Source organism: Schistocerca gregaria, chromosome 2 (assembly GCF_023897955.1).
Source record: "Schistocerca gregaria isolate iqSchGreg1 chromosome 2, iqSchGreg1.2, whole genome shotgun sequence".
Classification (NCBI taxonomy): Eukaryota; Metazoa; Arthropoda; class Insecta; order Orthoptera; family Acrididae; genus Schistocerca; species Schistocerca gregaria.
The window spans coordinates 181,137,641-181,160,075 of NC_064921.1; the positions used below are offsets into that span (position 1 = coordinate 181,137,641).

At 41.5% G+C, this 22,435-nt stretch overlaps 1 protein-coding gene across 2 annotated transcripts in view; it reads right to left on the reverse strand.

Moving 5' to 3' along the window:
• LOC126336641 (uncharacterized) overlaps positions 1 to 22,435 on the reverse strand; it is a 184,822-nt gene that overhangs the window by 21,973 nt on the left and 140,414 nt on the right. For both annotated transcript variants that reach the window (XM_050000562.1, XM_050000564.1), the window contains exon 12: positions 19,507 to 19,713. In XM_050000562.1, the coding sequence (XP_049856519.1) occupies positions 19,507 to 19,713 (207 nt within the window). The remainder of the gene's footprint in view (positions 1 to 19,506; positions 19,714 to 22,435) is intronic.

The following is a 22,435-nucleotide window of genomic DNA, read 5'->3' on the forward strand; positions in this document are numbered from 1 at the left end:
TAAAGGCCACCTGCTCACTGTACTACTGCCTTCAGCTACAAGCATTTATGCTGCCCTGACAAATGGTACCTACACACCACCTGTTAGATAATCAGCCTTTGCTCATCTCACAGAATCCAATGAAGACTTCTTTGGTGTACCAATAATCCATTTATCTGGCTACATGCCCCATCCATCTCCATTCTATTTCCACACAATAATCATAGTTACTTTGTCCATACCAGTCTGTTCTTTTAATCCATATGTATGCTTCCCTACTTCTCTCAGTAATTCCTAAAATGCATCTATCTGTTGCTTGCAGGACAACACTGGTTTTCCAATGGTTTTCACAATAAAAGTCTATATATCTTTGCCTCAATTAGAAACTGATAATACACTGAAATTGTAAGCTTTTTCTTTCTGATGCAGTAAATGAAAACCCTGTTTCATTTACTGAAAAGTAGCTTGGGCTATTCTCACTCTTCTGTTTTCTTGCTGTCCACAGGTAGTTTAATTTCAACTATCTAAAATACAAACAAATTGTTGACTGGTCCTATGGATTCATTGTTAATTTGTACTCTTTATTTTCAATATGTTGGTTATTAACTGTTATAGTCTGATTACAAATTACTTTCAGACATGCTTTGAAACTTCTGTAGTCAAGTTTTTCTGTTTGTTGTTGAACTTCATCTGCAGAAGAGCCAATCAATACAGTATCAAAATATATCATTCAAATATGTTCCATTAACCCATACACTTCCTTCTGAAAAAACTCCTCTACAAAATAATCCTCTATGCCCACTGGGAATAGTTTTGCTCATATTTGTCTTTCAGCACTGGAATTTTCACTACCGTAATGAATTTTGATGGAAGATGTAGTACTAACCCATATCTCTTTTGGTATATTCAGATTGCCTGGCTCATTGTCTTGTTTCTCAAGGGCCGCAAGTACAAATTACACTGAAACTGAGGCAAGATCCTTTTTGAAACCTATGAATCCAAACCAAAGTAGTAATTTGTAACTATCAGTTATAATTCATACTAAGTACTTCAGTCTATAAGTTTGCTAACACTTTGCAAAAGGTCCATTGTGCTAACATCCATTTCCAGGATCAGATTTTACCACTGTCTTGATATTTCTGGATCAAAAGTATAATTAATACTTTACTTTCCATATAATAACAGGTACCTAATAATCAAACTGCAGTATAACCAAATGTCAACAACCAATAAAAGTTACAATCTTTCACCTGTCCTGTTTACAGCCCTTTTCCTTAGCAAAAAATATAGGAGATAAACTAGGACTTGCCTTCAGTCCATATGAGGGAACAGGCCAGGAAAAGTTTATCAGATTGACAACAAATAAGTTTAACATTCTACAAGCAGAGGCATGGGATGATACACGCTTGAATAGTATGAATAAACTAGAAGAGAAAAATGGGGATGCTGAAATTAGTATGGCTTAGCTAAGTGAAGTGGGAGGAAGGCTCAGGTGACTACAGCACAACAGCAACAGCATTATCTATGGTACTGCAATTTATTTACTCAGAAGGCAGGATATAGAATAAGTCACTTTTACCAACATAATGACTAAACTAATCTTCTCGGGATTAATCTGAAGCCACTGTCAACCACCATTTTATGAATTTAAATGTTCACATCTAAGGCTGATCATGAAATAGACAGAATTTAAAAAAAATTAGACACTAATAATATTTGTTAAGAAGCTCATGAAATATTGGGTGAACTGACAGATGTTAGTATATGAAACAATTACTAACAAAGAGATAGAGGGGCTGGCCAGTACTTACCTCAGCTCAGTACAGCCGATAGAAACACAAAAAACAACCGAAAATTTAAGTTCCTAGCTTTCGGAATAAATGTTCCTTCATCAGGGAGGAGAGAGGGGAAAGAAAGGGAAGAAGGGAAAGTGGATTTAGTTACTCACAACCCAGGTTATGAAGCAACAGGGAAAGGAAAACAGGGAAGGTAGCAAGGATGGAGGCATGGTTGTCTGAGGGAAGCCAAAGATATTCTACTGCAGGTACTGTGCCAGATTCAAACCAAAGAGGATGCATACAGAAGTAAAGAGGTGTATAGTATAAAGATGTAGGATGGAAAGATGCATGAATGGCTAAAGAGGAAAGGGAAAGAGGAGAAGACTGAAAAGTAAATGGGAGTGAGGTTGTTTAACGTAGGTTCAGTCCAGGGGGATGGCGGGATGAAAGGATGTGCTGGAGTGCAAGTTCCCATCTCCGCAGTTCAGAGGGACTGGTGTTGGGTGGGAGAAGCCAAATGGTACATACAGTGTAGCAGGTTCCTAGGTCCCTAGAATTATGCTGGAGGGCATGCTCCGCTACTGGGTATTGGGCATCTCCTAGGCGGACAGTTCGTCTGTGTCCGTTCATACGCTCAGCCAGTTTAGTTGTTGTCATACCAATGTAAAAGGCTGTGCAGTGCAGGCATGTCAGCTGATAAATGACATGTGTAGTCTCACACGTGGCCCTGCCTTGAATTGTGTATGTTTTCCTAGTAGCGGGGCTGGAGTAGGTGGTTGTGGGGGGATGCATGGGGCAGGTTTTGCAGCGGGGTCAGTTACAGGGGTAGGACCCGCTGGGTAGAGAAGGTAGTCTGGGAATATTGCAGGGTTTAACAAGGATGTTACGGAGGTTAGGGGGACGATGAAAGGCAACTCTGGGTGGTGTGGGGAGAATTTTGTCAAGGGATGATCTCATTTCAGGGGTTGACTTGAGAAAGTCAAATCCCTGGCGGAGTAATTTATTGATGTATTCGAGGCCAGGATAATATTGGGTGACAAGGGGGATGCTTCTGTGTGGTCTGAGGGTAGGAATATTGTTGTTGGACGGGGAGGAATGTATTGCTCGGGAGATCTGTTTGTGGACAAGGTCTGCAGGATAGTTGCGGGAGAGGAAAGCACTGGTCAGGTTATTGGTGTAATTGTTGAGGGATTCGTCACTGGAGCAGATACGTTTGCCACGAATACCTAGGCTGTAGGGAAGGGAGCGTTTGATGTGGAATGGATGGCAGCTATCAAAGTGAAGGTACTGTTGTTTGTTGGTGGGTTTGATATGGACAGAGGTGTGGATGTGAGCTTCAACAAGATGAAGGTCAACATCCAGGAAGGTGGCTTTGGTTTTGGAGAAGGACCAGGTGAAATTCAGATTCGAAAAGGAGTTGAGGTTATGGAGGAAATTAAGGAGTGTTTCTTCACCATGAGTCCAGACCACAAAGATGTCATCTATAAACCTATACCAGGCCAGGGGAAGCAGCTGTTGGGTCTTCAGGAAAGCCTCCTCCATGCGGCCCATGAAGAGGTTGGCATAGGATGGAGCCATCCTGGTTCCCATGGCAGTTCCCCTGATTTGTTTGTAGGTCTGGCCTTCAAAAGTGAAGTAATTATGGGTGAGGATGAAGTTGGTAAGTGTGATAAGGAACGAGGTTTTTGGAAGATCTTCGGGTGGGCGTTGGGAGAGGTAGTGCTCAAGGGCAGAGAGACCATGGGTGTGTGGGATGTTTGTGTAAAGGGATGTAGCATCTATGGTCACAAGAAAGGTTTCAGGTGGGAGAGGAGTGGGAATGGATTTGAGGCGTTCTAGGAAGTGGTTTGTGTCCTTGATGTAGGATGGGAGTCTGCAGGTGATAGGTTGGAGGTGTTGGTCTACCAGAGCTGAGATACGTTCTGTTGGGGCTTTGAAGCCTGCTACAATGGGACGGCCAGGATGGTTCTCTTTGTGGATTTTGGGTAATAGGTAGAAGGTAGGTGTACGTGGCTCAGGTGGAGTGAGTAAGTCTATGGAAGCCATTGTGAGGCCTTGTGAGGGACCTTGGATTTTTAGGATTTTCTGCAGCTCAGTCTGAATGGAGGGAATGGGATCCTGGGTAACAGCTTTGTAGGTTGAGGTGTCGGAGAGTTGACGCAGTCCTTCTGCCACATACTCCACACGGTCAAGTACCACAGTTGTGGAGCCTTTATCCGCCAGAAGGATTACCATAGAGCGGTCTGTGTTCAGCTGCTTAATGGCACGGGATTCGGCTGGGGTGATGTTGGGGGTTGTCGGGATGTTCTTCAAGAAGGACTGGGAGGCAACACTGGATGTGAGGAATTCCTGAAATGTCTGCAAGGGATGATTTTGGGGGAGGGGAGGAGGATCCCTTTGAGAAGGCGGTCGGAACTGTTCTAAACAAGGTTCAACACTGGGTCTAGTATTTGGGGGCTGTGTTTGGGTGGTGAAGTGATATTTCCAGTTGAGGTTCCGGGTGAAAGAGAGGAGATCTTTAACCAGGGCAGTGTGGTTGAATTTAGGTGTGGGGCTAAAGGTTAAGCCTTTTGATAGAACAGATGTCTCTTGAGGAGAGAGGGATCTGGATGAGAGGTTTAGAACTGAATTGGAGTTGGTGATATGTGGCATTTGACTGTGGTTATAGTTGAGATTTGGTCTATGTGGGGTATGTGCTGGCATGGGGAGATTGAGTAGGGTGGCTAGGCTAGGTTTGTTGGCTATGAGGGGGGTTTGTTGACGGTTCTGTTGTGGTTGGTGTTAGTGAGGGATAGGGAGAGGGACCCCACTTCTTAGGTGTTGCACTAGCACTGTGGATAGTTTTTTCAGGTGGTGTGTGGCATGGGACTCAAGTTTGCGGCTGGCTTCTAGGGTGATGATCCTGAGTGTGTTCTCCAAGCAAGGGTTTGAGAGGTGGAGGACTTTGAAGAGAGATAGGAGCTGTTGGGAGTGGTGGTTACATGAAGTAGTGTAGAGATTCAGGACAAGTTGGGTAAGGGCTAAGGATTGAAGGTTCTGGAAGTCCAGGAGAGATTGGTGGAAGGAGGAATTGCACCCAGAGATGGGAACTTTTAAGGTAAGTCCTTTAGGGGTAATTCCAAAGGTTAAGCAGGAACGGAGGAAAAGTATGTGGGATTGCATTTTGGCTACGGTAAATGCATGTTTCCGGAATGAATGTAAATAATGTGGTATAGGATTAGGGTACATAGTGGGTAACTGGTGGGTAGGGAAATTAAATAACTAAAGTTAGAATAGCAATCATAAGAAGGAATAAAACACGGAAGGAAGGGCGAGAAAGAAAGAAATTGTGTTGGTAACGTTAAATACCAAAGAAAGACCACCAAATAAGAAAAATACGGAAAAAGTTGACCAGGCCAAGCAAGTATGTCCAGATCAGGGGAAAAAGAACACACGCTGCTCAAAAACAGAGATAGCGAGTAGCGAAAAAAAGATCGCGCGTGACGCAAAAAAGATCGCGCTTGCCGTAAAAAAGATCGTGCGTGCGCAAAAAAGATCGCGCGTGCCGCAAAAAGGTTCGCGCGTGCCGCAAAAAGGTTCGCGGGTGGCGCAGAAATGTTCCAAAAAATGTTTCCTGTGGCAGAGAAAGATAGGCAATGGCACAAAAATATCACCAGCAACACGAAATCGACGGAATTGGATGATACTGATAGGTGTGGAAGAGATTGTTGGCAGTGATTGTTGGCTGGAAAACAGCGAATAACGAACGTTAAAACTATGGAATGTTAAATAATGTAATGTTAAATAAATAATTCAATAAATAGAAAAAGAGAAGTGGACTATAAACCGAACAAGACAATAGGAGGCAAATGAAACTAGCACAGTTGGTGACGAATATATATATATATATATATATATATATATATATATATATATATATAACACTGAAGAAGAGAAAGTGTTTAGATGACAGATGTAAGTGATAGCTAACAAAAGGGACAAAACAATGAAGATTGTGGACCATATAGGTGATCTAACTAATTAATGGAAAATCTCATATAAAGATGTGAAACAATTACTAACAAACAGATAGAGGGGCTGGCCAGTACTTACCTCAGCTCAGTACAGCCGATAGAAACACAAAAAACAACCGAAAATTTAAGTTCCTAGCTTTCGGAATAAATGTTCCTTCATCAGGGAGGAGAGAGGGGAAAGAAAGGGAAGAAGGGAAAGTGGATTTAGTTACTCACAACCCAGGTTATGAAGCAACAGGGAAAGGAAAACAGGGAAGGTAGCAAGGATGGAGGCATGGTTGTCTGAGGGAAGCCAAAGACAACCATGCCTCCATCCTTGCTACCTTCCCTGTTTTCTTTTCCCTGTTGCTTCATAACCTGGGTTGTGAGTAACTAAATCCACTTTCCCTTCTTCCCTTTCTTTCCCCTCTCTCCTCCCTGATGAAGGAACATTTATTCCGAAAGCTAGGAACTTAAATTTTCGGTTGTTTTTTGTGTTTCTATCGGCTGTACTGAGCTGAGGTAAGTACTGGCCAGCCCCTCTATCTCTTTGTTAGTAATTGTTTCACATCTTTATATGAGATTTTCCATTAATTAGTTAGATCACCTATATGGTCCACATTCTTCATTGTTTTGTCCCTTTTGTTAGCTATCACTTACACCTGTCATCTAAACACTTTCTCTTCTTATATATTCGTCACCAACTGTGCTAGTTTCATTTGCCTCCTATTGTCTTGTTCGGTTTATAGTCCACATCTCTTTTTCTATTTATTGATTTATTTATTTAACATTACATTATTTAACATTCCATAGTTTTAACGTTCGTTATTCGCTGTTTTCCAGCCAACAATCACTGCCAACAATCTCTTCCACACCTATCAGTATCATCCAATTCCGTCGATTTCGTGTTGCTGGTGATATTTTTGTGCCATTGCCTATCTTTCTCTGCTACAGGAAACATTTTTTGGAACATTTCTGCGCCACCCGCGAACCTTTTTGCGGCACGCGCGAACCTTTTTGCGGCACGCGCGATCTTTTTTGCGCACGCACGATCTTTTTTACGGCACGCGCGATCTTTTTTGCGTCACGCGCGATCTTTTTTTCGCTACTCGCTATCTCTGTTTTTGAGCAGCGTGTGTTCTTTTTCCCCTGATCTGGACATACTTGCTTGGTCTGGTCAACTTTTTCCGTATTTTTCTTATTTGGTGGTCTTTCTTTGGTATTTAACGTTACCAACACAATTTCTTTCTTTCTCGCCCTTCCTTCCGTGTTTTATTCCTTCTTATGATTACTATTCTAACTTTAGTTATTTAATTTCCCTACCCACCAGTTACCCACTATGTACCCTAATCCTATACCACATTATTTACATTCATTCCGGAAACATGCATTTACCGTAGCCAAAATGCAATCCCACATACTTTTCCTCCGTTCCTGCTTAACCTTTGGAATCACCCCTAAAGGACTTACCTTAAAAGTTCCCATCTCTGGGTGCAATTCCTCCTTCCACCAATCTCTCCTGGACTTCCAGAACCTTCAATCCTTAGCCCTTACCCAACTTGTCCTGAATCTCTACACTACTTCATGTAACCACCACTCCCAACAGCTCCTATCTCTCTTCAAAGTCCTCCACCTCTCAAACCCTTGCTTGGAGAACACACTCAGGATCATCACCCTAGAAGCCAGCCGCAAACTTGAGTCCCATGCCACACACCACCTGAAAAAACTATCCACAGTGCTAGTGCAACACCTAAGAAGTGGGGTCCCTCTCCCTATCCCTCACTAACACCAACCACAACAGAACCGTCAACAAACCCCCCTCATAGCCAACAAACCTAGCCTAGCCACCCTACTCAATCTCCCCATGCCAGCACATACCCCACACAGACCAAATCTCAACTATAACCACAGTCAAATGCCACATATCACCAACTCCAATTCAGTTCTAAACCTCTCATCCAGATCCCTCTCTCCTCAAGAGACATCTGTTCTATCAAAAGGCTTAACCTTTAGCCCCACACCTAAATTCAACCACACTGCCCTGGTTAAAGATCTCCTCTCTTTCACCCGGAACCTCAACTGGAAATATCACTTCACCACCCAAACACAGCCCCCAAATACTAGACCCAGTGTTGAACCTTGTTTAGAACAGTTCCGACCGCCTTCTCAAAGGGATCCTCCTCCCCTCCCCCAAAATCATCCCTTGCAGACATTTCAGGAATTCCTCACATCCAGTGTTGCCTCCCAGTCCTTCTTGAAGAACATCCCGACAACCCCCAACATCACCCCAGCCGAATCCCGTGCCATTAAGCAGCTGAAAACAGACCGCTCTATTGTAATCCTTCTGGCGGATAAAGGCTCCACAACTGTGGTACTTGACCGTGTGGAGTATGTGGCAGAAGGACTGCGTCAACTCTCCGACACCTCAACCTACAAAGCTGTTACCCAGGATCCCATTCCCTCCATTCAGACTGAGCTGCAGAAAATCCTAAAAATCCAAGGTCCCTCACAAGGCCTCACAATGGCTTCCATAGACTTACTCACTCCACCTGAGCCACGTACCCCTACCTTCTACCTATTACCCAAAATCCACAAAGAGAACCATCCTGGCCATCCCATTGTAGCAGGCTTCAAAGCCCCAACAGAACGTATCTCAGCTCTGGTAGACCAACACCTCCAACCTATCACCTGCAGACTCCCATCCTACATCAAGGACACAAACCACTTCCTAGAACGCCTCAAATCCATTCCCACTCCTCTCCCACCTGAAACCTTTCTTGTGACCATAGATGCTACATCCCTTTACACAAACATCCCACACACCCATGGTCTCTCTGCCCTTGAGCACTACCTCTCCCAACGCCCACCCGAAGATCTTCCAAAAACCTCGTTCCTTATCACACTTACCAACTTCATCCTCACCCATAATTACTTCACTTTTGAAGGCCAGACCTACAAACAAATCAGGGGAACTGCCATGGGAACCAGGATGGCTCCATCCTATGCCAACCTCTTCATGGGCCGCATGGAGGAGGCTTTCCTGAAGACCCAACAGCTGCTTCCCCTGGCCTGGTATAGGTTTATAGATGACATCTTTGTGGTCTGGACTCATGGTGAAGAAACACTCCTTAATTTCCTCCATAACCTCAACTCCTTTTCGAATCTGAATTTCACCTGGTCCTTCTCCAAAACCAAAGCCACCTTCCTGGATGTTGACCTTCATCTTGTTGAAGCTCACATCCACACCTCTGTCCATATCAAACCCACCAACAAACAACAGTACCTTCACTTTGATAGCTGCCATCCATTCCACATCAAACGCTCCCTTCCCTACAGCCTAGGTATTCGTGGCAAACGTATCTGCTCCAGTGACGAATCCCTCAACAATTACACCAATAACCTGACCAGTGCTTTCCTCTCCCGCAACTATCCTGCAGACCTTGTCCACAAACAGATCTCCCGAGCAATACATTCCTCCCCGTCCAACAACAATATTCCTACCCTCAGACCACACAGAAGCATCCCCCTTGTCACCCAATATTATCCTGGCCTCGAATACATCAATAAATTACTCCGCCAGGGATTTGACTTTCTCAAGTCAACCCCTGAAATGAGATCATCCCTTGACAAAATTCTCCCCACACCACCCAGAGTTGCCTTTCATCGTCCCCCTAACCTCCGTAACATCCTTGTTAAACCCTGCAATATTCCCAGACTACCTTCTCTACCCAGCGGGTCCTACCCCTGTAACTGACCCCGCTGCAAAACCTGCCCCATGCATCCCCCCACAACCACCTACTCCAGCCCCGCTACTAGGAAAACATACACAATTCAAGGCAGGGCCACGTGTGAGACTACACATGTCATTTATCAGCTGACATGCCTGCACTGCACAGCCTTTTACATTGGTATGACAACAACTAAACTGGCTGAGCGTATGAACGGACACAGACGAACTGTCCGCCTAGGAGATGCCCAATACCCAGTAGCGGAGCATGCCCTCCAGCATAATTCTAGGGACCTAGGAACCTGCTACACTGTATGTACCATTTGGCTTCTCCCACCCAACACCAGTCCCTCTGAACTGCGGAGATGGGAACTTGCACTCCAGCACATCCTTTCATCCCGCCATCCCCCTGGACTGAACCTACGTTAAACAACCTCACTCCCATTTACTTTTCAGTCTTCTCCTCTTTCCCTTTCCTCTTTAGCCATTCATGCATCTTTCCATCCTACATCTTTATACTATACACCTCTTTACTTCTGTATGCATCCTCTTTGGTTTGAATCTGGCACAGTACCTGCAGTAGAATATCTTTGGCTTCCCTCAGACAACCATGCCTCCATCCTTGCTACCTTCCCTGTTTTCCTTTCCCTGTTGCTTCATAACCTGGGTTGTGAGTAACTAAATCCACTTTCCCTTCTTCCCTTTCTTTCCCCTCTCTCCTCCCTGATGAAGGAACATTTATTCCGAAAGCTAGGAACTTAAATTTTCGGTTGTTTTTTGTGTTTCTATCGGCTGTACTGAGCTGAGGTAAGTACTGGCCAGCCTCTCTATCTCTTTGTTAGTAATTGTTTCACATCTTTATATGAGATTTTCCATTAATTAGTTAGATGTTAGTATATTGCTGTCATGGCATTTCTGTTTCGGTGCAGAGTCTTCTGACCATCCTCAGGTGTATACTGGAGTTCCCTTATTTAAGACCCCCACCAGTAGAATATCCAGAGGACACTGGGTGTGCATTACTTTGAGTGGGTGTGCTGCTGCTGCAGAGCTGTGCATTGCTCTGAGCAGTCTCCATGATGAAAGCTTGCCTCCTCAACACCAGATTGATCATCTTCGCAAGGGAAAACTACAAAATTGTGATAATACGAGAGAAGGAAAGTTGCTATTCACCATATAGCAGAGATACTGAGCCGTGATAGGCACAATCAAAAGATTCACAGAATGAGATGTGTGTGCAAGTTGTGCTTGCATATTGGTGTGTGTGCGTGTGTGTATGTGTGTCTATTGCTGACAAAGGCCTTAATGGCCGAAAGCTATGATTGTGTGAATCTGTTTATTGTGCCTATCGCAGCTCAGCCTCAGTAGCAACTTTCCTTCTCTTGTACTGTTACATTCCATCCTACAAAATTGTCATGTTACACAGAGCACAAAGTTTTTCTATCAGAAGATCCATACAATATTTAACAGTAACTCACCATCATCATTAATAAGGGCCTCAGATAGTCTTATTTCCACTGATTCATTGACAATGGAGGATAAACATCCAATAGTGTTGGTGATCTGAATAGTATAATAGTGGCAGGAAAGAGAGGCAAACTAATTGGAGCTGATAAATGAACATGGAGAGAAGCTTTTGCAGTACTGTAATGGCTTCCAACTACTTGTAGTGAACGCCCATCTCAGAACCACAAGACAAGAAGATGTTGGGTGACACGGAAAGATATTATTGTTAGACAAAGATTTACTCAGAGAAGGAAAGCCAATAGCAGTAACCAGAAAACTCTAGGACAGGCTAGATGTGATTGGTAACTACACATGTGGCAAAGTATACCTGAACCATGGTAGCTTGCTTAGCCAATTTCTGTCACTGGCTGAGCCCACATGAACTGCTTTTCACACTCGTGGCAGTGCTCTTCACTCCTGTGCTTTATTGCCTTCAAGCCACTATCGATACTGCCTTCTGATGGGGATATTAAATTGCTACCTCCTGAAATCAATGCATAGAGCTGAAAATGTCCTGGTTTGTGCCAGAATCGGTAGCAAGTGATGAGTGGAGTGGCAGAGCTCTCCAACATCAGACAGAACAATCAATTTGGGGCTTGCCCCACCCAGAGGCCCAAGCCAGAACAGTGATTGTAGCACAGGTGGCAAAATTCCCATGGCAGTAGACTGCTCTGGTGCCATGGGGTAAGACAATGTTGTGATGGAGGAAGTGGTTCCGTCTCCATGCACTCCCAAACTGTGAACCCCTTACCCACCCACCAGCAAGTGGGGGCATGAGGGCAGAGGACGTACTAATGTGAAAGAAGCAGGTGGAGAGGTCAAGAGATCCATCTGGCAGTGACCTTGTTGTCTGTTCTGGGGGTCAGAAGCAAACATGAGGATGGGGATGCTGATTGTGGCAGCAGTCACGGCTGTAGTGATGGATGGGGCAGGTGTTCCTGGCCAAAATGTCAAACAGCTGACTTCCCCTGTGGCCTATGATGAAACTTTGCATCCAACCTGGATGCCAGCTAAATGTGTGTGCCCACACCCAGGGGACCTACACAAAGGTGGGCCCATATGGAGGATGAGCATGCTGCATGGGACACAGGACATCTAACAGGCTGCAATGCTCGCACCGAGCAGGATTTTGGCTGGGCTCATCCTGTTGACAGGAGTGAATCTATATGTCACAAGGAAGCTGTACAAGGCATCTTTGCTCATTGATGCTTGCAAGGCCTTCTGCATCTGGGTCTTGAATGTGTGGACCATCAGCTCAGCCTCCATGGTGGAGGTAGGGTGAAAAGGGGTAGTGGCCAGATAGCCACCCTTCTGTTAATGGAACTGAGTTGACATAAATTGAGTCCTGTTGTTCAGGACCAGCATTCAACATGCCCCCTCAATGGGGAAAATCCTCTCAAGAGTACAAATCACAGCAAAGGTGATGATGGACAGCATGTGCAACCCAAACTGGAAGTTTGAGAGGGCGTCCAACTCCAGCAGCAGATGCACAGCTTGCTGAAATGGCCCACTGAAATTAACAGGGACACTCTCCTATGAGCAGTCATGGTGCTGCAATGGCAGAAACAACACACACTTTCAATGTCAGCATCAATGTTGCACCTACTAACACCTTCATGCACATCATATCCCAAGATGAGACATGAAGGGTCTGGATGATATGGGGCCAGAATCATAACCCAGAAGTCTAGAGTTCTCACATACTGGAATTTTCCAGTGGTGTTTGTATGTGCTGAGCCAGAATTTCCAGGTGATCAAATTTCATGTTGGTGCCAAGAAGGAGGTGGGGCAGGGCATCTGCACTGGCATTTTGTGCGATGAGGCGAGAGTGGTTTTCATGCTAGTACCCAATTAAGAGCAATGCCCAGTGCTGCAGATACTGTGTTGTCTTCTCCAGGAGTTCAGAACAATGCTCAAATGAGGTAATCGAGAGTTTGTGTGACTCCATAACTGATCACCAAAGCCTCTTTCTCAATTTAGGAATAATTGGTCTGTGCACTGTTTATTGTTTTGGAGGTGAAGGCAACTTGGACTCAGAATCATATAATAATTTGTGGAACAAATCACCTCAATGCCATAGTGGAATGTGTCCCACAGTGGGACATGGCCATCATCAATGTCAAAAACAGTCCCAGTGTATGTGGTATCAGACATTAACCCATCTTGAGATCATCCTTAAGCCACTGAAAAGCCTGTTGAAAGCAACCAGCCACACAAATTTGATGCCCTTCTCATGCAGCTAATTAATAGGGTGTGCAATCTAAGTGACTTGGGAATAAACTTGGCATAGCATGTGATTTCACCCTCGGAAATGACTGAAACTGTTATAGGTTCATAGGGCCAGCATGTGGGCTTGATATCTTTGTGACTTGTGAGTGTGCCCCAGACATCTGATGCTGGGGGCAAAGAAACTGCAATTTTCCAGCTGATAACATAAACCATTTTCCTGCAATCATTTAAAAAGCTATTTAAAATTTTTGTGATGTTCTATGTATGCCAGTCCTATAATAATTTCGTCCAAATAATTAATACAATGCAGGGTACCTTGAATCAATTGTAAATATTTTTGGAAACTGGAGGGTGCACTTACAAACCCCAAACAGTAAGTGGGTGTACATGTATAAGCCAAATGCCATATTTAAAACTAGCAAGTGATGTGAAACATCATCAAGTGGCAGTTGGAGATATAAATCCTTTAAATACACCTTTGAATAATAGTGGCCCTAGACAGATCAATCAACAGTGCCTCTGGATGAGACAGTAGACAGGGCCCAATGTTTGAGTGGGAATTATTACTGGACTTAACATCACCAAAGATACATAACCTGTTCAGTCTTTTTTTTTAATAACCATCATAAGCTTTGCCCACTGACTGGTAGAAACCACAGAAATAATGCCTTGGTCATGAAGATATTCTGGTTCTGCCTGGACAGCCTCACCAACTGCAAATAGAAGCATGCAAGCTCCAAAACATTTAGGCATCACAAAAGGTTCCAGAGAAATGTGAACTGTTGAGGTATGAGCACATCTTAGCTTTAGATTAAATATCTCTTTATATCAATTGTCCAGGGCATCAAACTCAAAAAACACACTGTTTCTGACACCAAATTGACTTAGCCCTCTACCTTAAAACCAAAACTGGTAGAGGCATCTAAGCTAGTTAGTAGTAGAGTGCACAGCTAAGGAAGCTAGGGCACCTTTAATGTTTTTGTACTTAGCCACTAGCAACAATTCTCTGTGGAGAGGAATGGTCCTGCAGCAGTAAGACAGACCTGTAGCAGCTTAGCAGAACTCACTGATATTGTCCTCACTGATTAAAGACATGGCAGTGCCAGTGTCCAGCTGGAATTCACAGACTGGCTGAGAAGTTTTAAGTTCAAAGTGATCTTCTGCTGCAGCGGGGAAATCACCTTTCTGCTGGCAAGACTCAGTGGACCACAGTGTTGTCCTCACACCACAGGTCAGTATGCAGATCAAGAGCTGCTTGTTGTCACATGATGGCTACTTGACCATTTTTGGCACAAAACTGAGATCAAACTTGGCCAAAACTGTGGCATGACCTCCTAGTCAAGTACAAAGTTCACAAACACATCTCAAATAAGTGATATTGCATATAAAACTTTACAGTTCTGGCACGTGTAATCACAGTTGTATGGGAGACAATGCAAAAGGCAGTCCATGTAGTATACAAGTGTCCATGCGGTTTATGATACAGATTTAATTGGAGCCTAGTCACAACAAGGTCTATCTGCTGATGAAAGTATTCAATTAACAGAGCACAGAGAAGAATGAAAGAGAATTCACTAGGGTCTGAGAATATCTGCAATTTCTGCACTATTTTTTTATAAATAATTACAAGAAAACAAGAGCAAAGCACTTTTTTGCTCATCAGATATGTCATAAGCTAAACAGTAAGTTCAGAATGGTGGAGGCAGATTTCCCAGCATTCCAATGACTAGTTAAAGGCAGTGAATAGAGGTGTGGGTGCAGCCATAGCCACTGACTGACTCTGTGTTGCAGTTCCTGCTGAGACATGAGTTGTCAGAAAGCAACAGTTTGTTCTTGCTGTTGCTGCTATAAATCCTGTCACTGCTGCTGTCGCAGTGCAATCTGTTGCTGGTGCCTTTCTTCTTGTGATGCAAACTGTTTCTGTTACTGTTGTATCTGTTGCTATTCCTGTGACAGCTGTTGCTGCCAAAGTTCCATAAACTCAGGATCCATAATAATATCACTGGTTCCAAAAGCGTCAGCTGAAACGCGATAGTGTAAGAACTTGCCACCACTTCTATGCCCTTGCCCGATATGAACATACAGTTCATAAACAAAGCCAAGTTTGTCATGAGCACAACACAGAAGGAAGGCCAGTAGCAGTAATGAGAAAATTCAGGTCTAGAGTAGGTTTGATATGTGCACAGAAGCTAGGCATGATTGAGAACTGCAGATGATGCAGCAAACTATACCAGACTGAGCCATGGCAGCTTGCTTAGTCTGAGTTTGTCAGTGGCTGATCCTTTGTGACTTATCTTTCTCACCTCTGGGATGCTTTTCCTTCCTCATCTGTAAAGCCTCTGAGCCACTATTGGTACTTTCCACTGCCAGGGATATTCAAGTAGTGATCACTGAGCTAAAGAATAGCACCAATCACTCAGGAAATGGTTCAGCTTATACAAATGGAGAGGCTTAGACAGGAAGACAGCAATAAACGTTTTTTAGAAATGAAATCAACAGGAACTGGAAACAGGCAAACTGATATTGTGTGATAAAAGTATACAAAGTGTTTGAAAAAGGGATAAGTAAGGGAACACAGATGACGTAGACAGGAAGAATAAATATAAATCAAATGGTAAATGTAAAGGTGGAAATCTGATGAGAAACCTTTGTTAAAGTGAAAGATAAACAGCAGATTGATGGACACGGAGGAGGAGAGTTACCTGGAAGCATGATACAGGGGAAGGAAGATAATGAGTAGTAGGTGGTTAATGTGCAAGAAAGAAATGCCCCAGAAATAAAACCACTGTTTGAGTTCAAGAAATTTAGCAGGAGTCACTGATATGCCTTCAGAGTTATTAAATGTAGCAGTAGATATATTTATTAATACATTATTAATCTCATGTCCAAAATCTATGAAACAGAAACTTTGCAACAGATTTTCAAATCATTTTTATCACTCTACAGCAGTGATCTAAGCAGATAAATGTGAAAAGTGTCTGACAATCAGTCTGAGACTTTTACATTGTCAGCTCCAACAATACATTAAAATTTCAATTTTACATTCCCAATTATATGTTTTTCGTGATTCTATGCCACAAATTCACGGCCTCTGTGAAAAAGCCATAAGATCAGTACTAAAAATTCCCTGATTTTATAGTTCTTCCTGGTAAGGTTTATCTCGATACTATGTTCTTACTCGACCTATCACTTAACTTCATTCTGTTTTCTTCTTATAGACATTTGACGTGACTGTATGAGCTATAAGTGGCACAAAAGACAGTCAGTTCAAACAATGGGTGGTAGCAGAATTAAGGGAATATTTTAGGCCCTTGTGGAGAGGGAAGACATGAGAGAGGAAATACTGACATAATCCTCAACTGTCAGTGCTAACACAACTTGCAAAATTTAGCTTCACTGCACAATCATGATACAACTACTGATAGGTTGTAGCAGCAATGGAACAACAGGACAGTCAGCTTTAAGTGTTCTGGAGGAGCCAATATGTGATGAAAGAGTCCAGCTGACACCTTTTCTTGTGCCACTTATAATTCAGTCTCATCTTAACTCACTCTTGTGTTTTAGCATGTATTCCTGATGTACTGCATTCCATAACAATATTGATTATCAACCTTTGAATTCAAACACTAAGTCAAAGAATCAAGGATTGGCTAATTCTTTTTGAAGGAAAATAGTTGGCATGAGAAAAGGCTACAGAAATCTGGAAAGCTAAATTATTTCCTCAATATTAAAATATAACAGCAGTGCTTATCATTCACAAACTGTAGCACATATGAGTAAAGTAATTTACAGAGACTTCCAGCACAATTTCTTTCAGCAAGGTCAGTGAGCAACTGAGCTGTCATCTTTTCTTTACGCAGTCACAAACCCAAAGACATTTCTTATTTTTTTATCTTTTGTCTTATACAGTGGCTTCATACAAACAAGATTAACTCTGCTGCAACTTGTACAGCTGCGAAAATTTTCATTTTAGACATGACAACAGCACTCACAAAATGATGAAACTGAAGTGTACACTGGTGGCACTGTGCCTACAGATGTATACTAAACCACTTGCATGCAACTAATTGCACTCAATAAGTGGCACAAGCCAGAGTCATTATGTCAGTTAATAAAGTATCAAGAGATATTATCGTAACCAAGACAAGGATCAAAACTTATATGATTTATCTGTAGTGTACTGAGTAACATCACTGTTTACAGAGTTACAGGTGGAAAGTTTGCATCCTGCTATGTGCTACCATTTCCATCTTAGTGTTATTAGTACAGTCTGGGATTTTGTTGTGAATGTAATACAAGTATGTTCTGCAATATTTGATCTTGATTAACATTTCCATATAATTAGAGAACAAATGATGAAATAAATATTTGGCTGTCCATTTCCTAATATGTGGTGATTTCTCAGTGTGCAGTTTAGGCAGAAACCTAGGAGGGCAGCTGGAAGTGAAACAATGAGCAACAACATTCATATTCTTCCTTGTCACAAATATTTTTGCATGCTGTACAGCTACAAACATATTTCCATAAAGAGTTCTCTCAACAACTGAGATTTTTCCTGTCACTAATACATCCATAAACATCAATGTGCCACTATAGCAATTGACAAATTGATAGCCTCATTTCTGGTTGCCTTCACAGTGTCACTATGTCACAATTATGACAGGTCCTGCAAAAAGAAGTGTAAAACGTACTTGATCCACATGCACAAAATGAATTCGCCTGCTGGATGTTTACAAACAATACACTAGATGTCACTGTACTTGTGTCACCAGAGTATGCTGCACCGCCGTTCGCTACAGAAGGTAAACATGTAATGTCACATGTTAGATTCTGATACCTTTCACGGTACTTAAGTTTTCATTTTAATTCACCATGTTCATCAATTTTTGATCTTTTCTGGGTGAGCACAAAGGAAAGACGTCTCAGAAAAGTGTCTTTTGAGGTATAATTTGTGTTTGTAGCAGGTCAGAAAATACCTTGGTTACCTTGCACACAGATACCAATTTTAAATTTTTTACAAGTTTTTGCTTTCTGTTACATATCTGTGATTTTTTATGAACTGATGAAATTCATTAGAACAAATTATTGTACAAACGTGGTGCTGCACATTTCATTCATTCAGTTATACAGATTTTATACAATGTATTGGACAAGATTACAATTTTTCACCATATATGTCCATTACAAATGTTTCTGCTCTATTTTGGAGGGTTTTAATGTTTTTCTCAATTCTGCATTTTCATCAATTTTATGTTTAAGTCAGGGCAGCATGGAAATGTAAAATGGGGGAAACACTATTGGAATAGACATAAAGATTAAAAATTATTGCCTGAATAATAATTTCACTTTCGACAATATTCAGTCCCTTCTCATGCTAATGGGAAGAATTTAAAGAAAAACTAAAACACTTTGAAGAGATTTGTAGATATAAAGTCTTTGATGATGTAACATAAGATAATGAATAAAAATTCTAAGCAGAATAGAAATAAACTGTATAACAACAAAAAAGGGTTAATGAAAGTGAAAAGCAAGAAAAACACATTAGGTCTACCATATTCCAGCTGGGACTTCTCTGTCACTCTTCCCAGCACTGCTTTCAAAACACAATGGATTTTGGATAAAATAAATTATTGTTTCTTACATAAAAAATGAAGGAACTATAAAAGAGTCAGTATAATAAAAGGGAAATGTACATCAGTTTTGCATTTCATACAAGACATTGCCAAAATCAATTCAGACCAGTACCAATACAAGGAGGATACATACCAGTATTGAGTTTCATAGATAACATAGTGAATTTAGCCAAACGTAAAGAAGACTTAAAATAACTGTTGGCCTATTTACCACATATTTTTCTGGTATGGTTCAACAAAACTGAGATGAAGGAGATGAAAAGCACTCCATAAAAAATATCAACTTTATAAACATCAAATAAGGGTAAGTAGTCAAATATTTCTCCTGTCTCAGAAGCAAGTTTACATGTCCAACATATGTGTGAAATATTTTACTTTGCTTTCTTGCATTTATCTTTCTAACAAGTATTATGGAGAAATACTACATTGATGCTGGATAAAGAACAGAAAATAATAATTATATTTTATCTTCAACATAGTTGAGGTTCAGTCAGACAGAAATGAATTGTAGTATGCAATGTAATATTGTATACTCTTCCACACTATTACATGTATAATGTAATATTGTATACTATTCTATACTATTACATTAAAATATATAAATAGGGTAAGAGCTCAGAACAAAAGTACTATAAATGCCTTCTTTGTTCTCAGTTACCATTTACCTGGCATATTATTCCAGTAATTATTGACTGCCTGTTGAGCTGCATTCAGATCTGAATCACTTATGCTCACAGCACCATTAGGCACAAACAAAACTACAGGAGCTGGACCTCCTGCTGATCCAGTCTCTTTCCATCCATCATACATATTTTGGAAGAACGACTTGATGTGAGTCTCCAAAAGTGTACGGAGTTGAAATCCAGTATCCCCTGTGAACAGAAAGTAGTACATTTGATTTAAGAAAGAATTAAACAATTCAAAGAAAACATTTTCCTCAACACAGGCAGGAATGTGGTAAGTCTGAAGTCTGCATGCATGTAAAAAACACTTCTATTACATAGTGACACTAAGAGAACAACAAATTAAGATGCCAGCTCATTACTCTGGGTACCAGTTACCACATTATTTATTAAATGCTTGGCTCCGTTTACTAATAAAATGTACAATTTCATTTCACAATGTTCTCAAGCATTTCTCCCTTTCTCCATGAAAAAGTTATTTATAATTAGAAAGAATATAGGCTTTAAAGAACAACAGCAGTTCCATCATGCCATTATTTTAAAACAATACTTTATTAAGTACTAGTAACTACTTTCAAGGATTCCTCATTCTCAGGTACATAAAAGATATTGACACATCATCATTGTGAGGCACATAAAACAGAACACAATTACACATAGGATCCAGAATGAGATTTTCAATCGGCAGCAGAGTGTGCACTGATATGAAGCTTCCTGGCAGATTGAAACTGTGTGCCCGACAGACTCGAACTCGGGACCTTTGCCTTTCGCGGGCAAGTGCTCTACCAACTGAGCTACTGAAGCACGACTCATGCCTGGTACTCACAACTTTACTTCTGCCAGTATCCGTCTCCTACCTTCCAAACTTTCCAGAAGCTCTCCTGCGACCCTTGCAGAACTAGCACTCCTGAAAGAAAAGATACTGCGGAGACATGGCTTAGCCACAGCCTGGGGGATGTTTCCAGAATGAGATTTTCACTCTGCAGTGGAGCGTGTGCTGATATGAAACTTCCTGGCAGATTAAAACTGTGTGCCTGACCGAGCCTCGAACTCGAGACCTTTGCCTTTCGCGGAGTTCGAGGCTCGATTGGGCACACAGTTTTAATCTGCCAGGAAGGGTGTGAAAAGTTTCCTGTGTATACTTGTACACAAGTGGCATAACTGCAAATGGTTGTGAGTATATGTGGTTTGTTGAGACATAAGCCAAGTTTGTGTGCACTGAGGACCATGATATAATATGTAACTGTGCATGACATATGATTTCAGTTTTATACTTCTTACAAATTTGTTATGCACATGAGAATGAGTAAATCTTGTAATTAACTAGCAGAATGGTTAGTAAAGTATCATTTTAAAATAAGAGCCTAGTGTAAATTATGTCTTCATTAAATTAATCAAGGTTATGGTGCCCACCCAGAAGAAATAAAATAAAAAGAAAATGACTTAATGTACATCATTGTACGTCACAAGGGAAATAGGAAGATCCTCACTTAGTTTTTGGTATGTCTGCATCACTTTTGCAAGATTCTTGGACTTAATTGATTCTTATGTAGTATTGTCACATCATACAAGTTTTCATAAGCATCAGCAACAAACCTAAAAAAAAGAACGTCTGTGTGTGCATACGAGGTGGAATCCAAAATTTTCAGGACTGGTGCTGCACTCTGGAAAGTAGGAGTAGTAGATCTTTGCACTGCTAGGTGGCAAGAGCTGCATATATGATGAGTCAGTGTGTGGAGTGGCATTCAGCTGGGAGGATGTGTTTCGTGTCCATAGTGATTTCCATAATACTCTATGTTTGGTTGCGTGGTGATTTTAGAACGGATCCACAAACAGAACAGTGCATGTGTATCAAATTCTGTGTGAGGCATTCTACAACTAATTCAAGAGGTTGATGTCATCTAGAATCACTAGAAAATGTGTAGCCAGCTGTTAGGAACACACAAGTAAAAGTTCCATTTTTCTTACTTCTCTAAAATTTAATGTCCTTGACATCACTTTCTTAGCCAGTGTGAGCCTCGGCAGTGGATTTTTTTATCATCTACACTCAACAGCAACACATAAGAGACACTATACAAACTCAGGAAATAGATGATACCACTATGCGCAAAGAAACAGAAGCCTCCCAACTAAGTAACTGGCTGAAGGTACTCCTTGGGGTGTCCTAGACAACAATGCTTTTCAACTTCCATTTTTGTAAGTCATAATGACACCTGGCAAAGTTTCAGTGCCAGTGGATTAAGACTGTATAAGATACAGAGCTGCATAGTGTAATATTAATACTGTTAAGAATTGCATTATGTGATACACAGTAGTATCAGCATATTTTATTAGAGACAATTGATTTTGGTCTAGGATCAGACCATCATCAGGTACAAAAAACATCTCATCTATGCAGTTGTGTAATTGAAATAACAGTTATCTGATTAAACAATGGAAAATCCAGGATGGAATAATGACAATATTATGAAAAGGACAACTGCTACTCACCATATACCGGAGATGCTGAGTCAAAGATAAGCACAACAGAAAGACTGTCAAACAAAGCCTTTGGACAAACAGGCTATGTCTGTGTGTGTGTTATTATTGTTTTATTGTAGTTGTTGTTGTCTAATTCAGATGAAGGCCTGTCTGGCCGAAAGCTTTGTTTGATGGTCTTGTTGTGCATCTCTGCAATATAGTGATTAGCAACTTTCCATTTCATAATATTGTCAGTTATCAGATTATATCATTCCATCACTAATAATAGCTGTACAGCTGTATATGCATCACACAGTTATTAACACTCATTAAAGCTGTACACGACCACATCCAAAAAATTATTCTAATATTATTACTTCTGAAGGATGAATTATGTGAAAAAATGTTTCCGGAAACTATACTTAATCTCTATATATAAAGGGCAATGAGT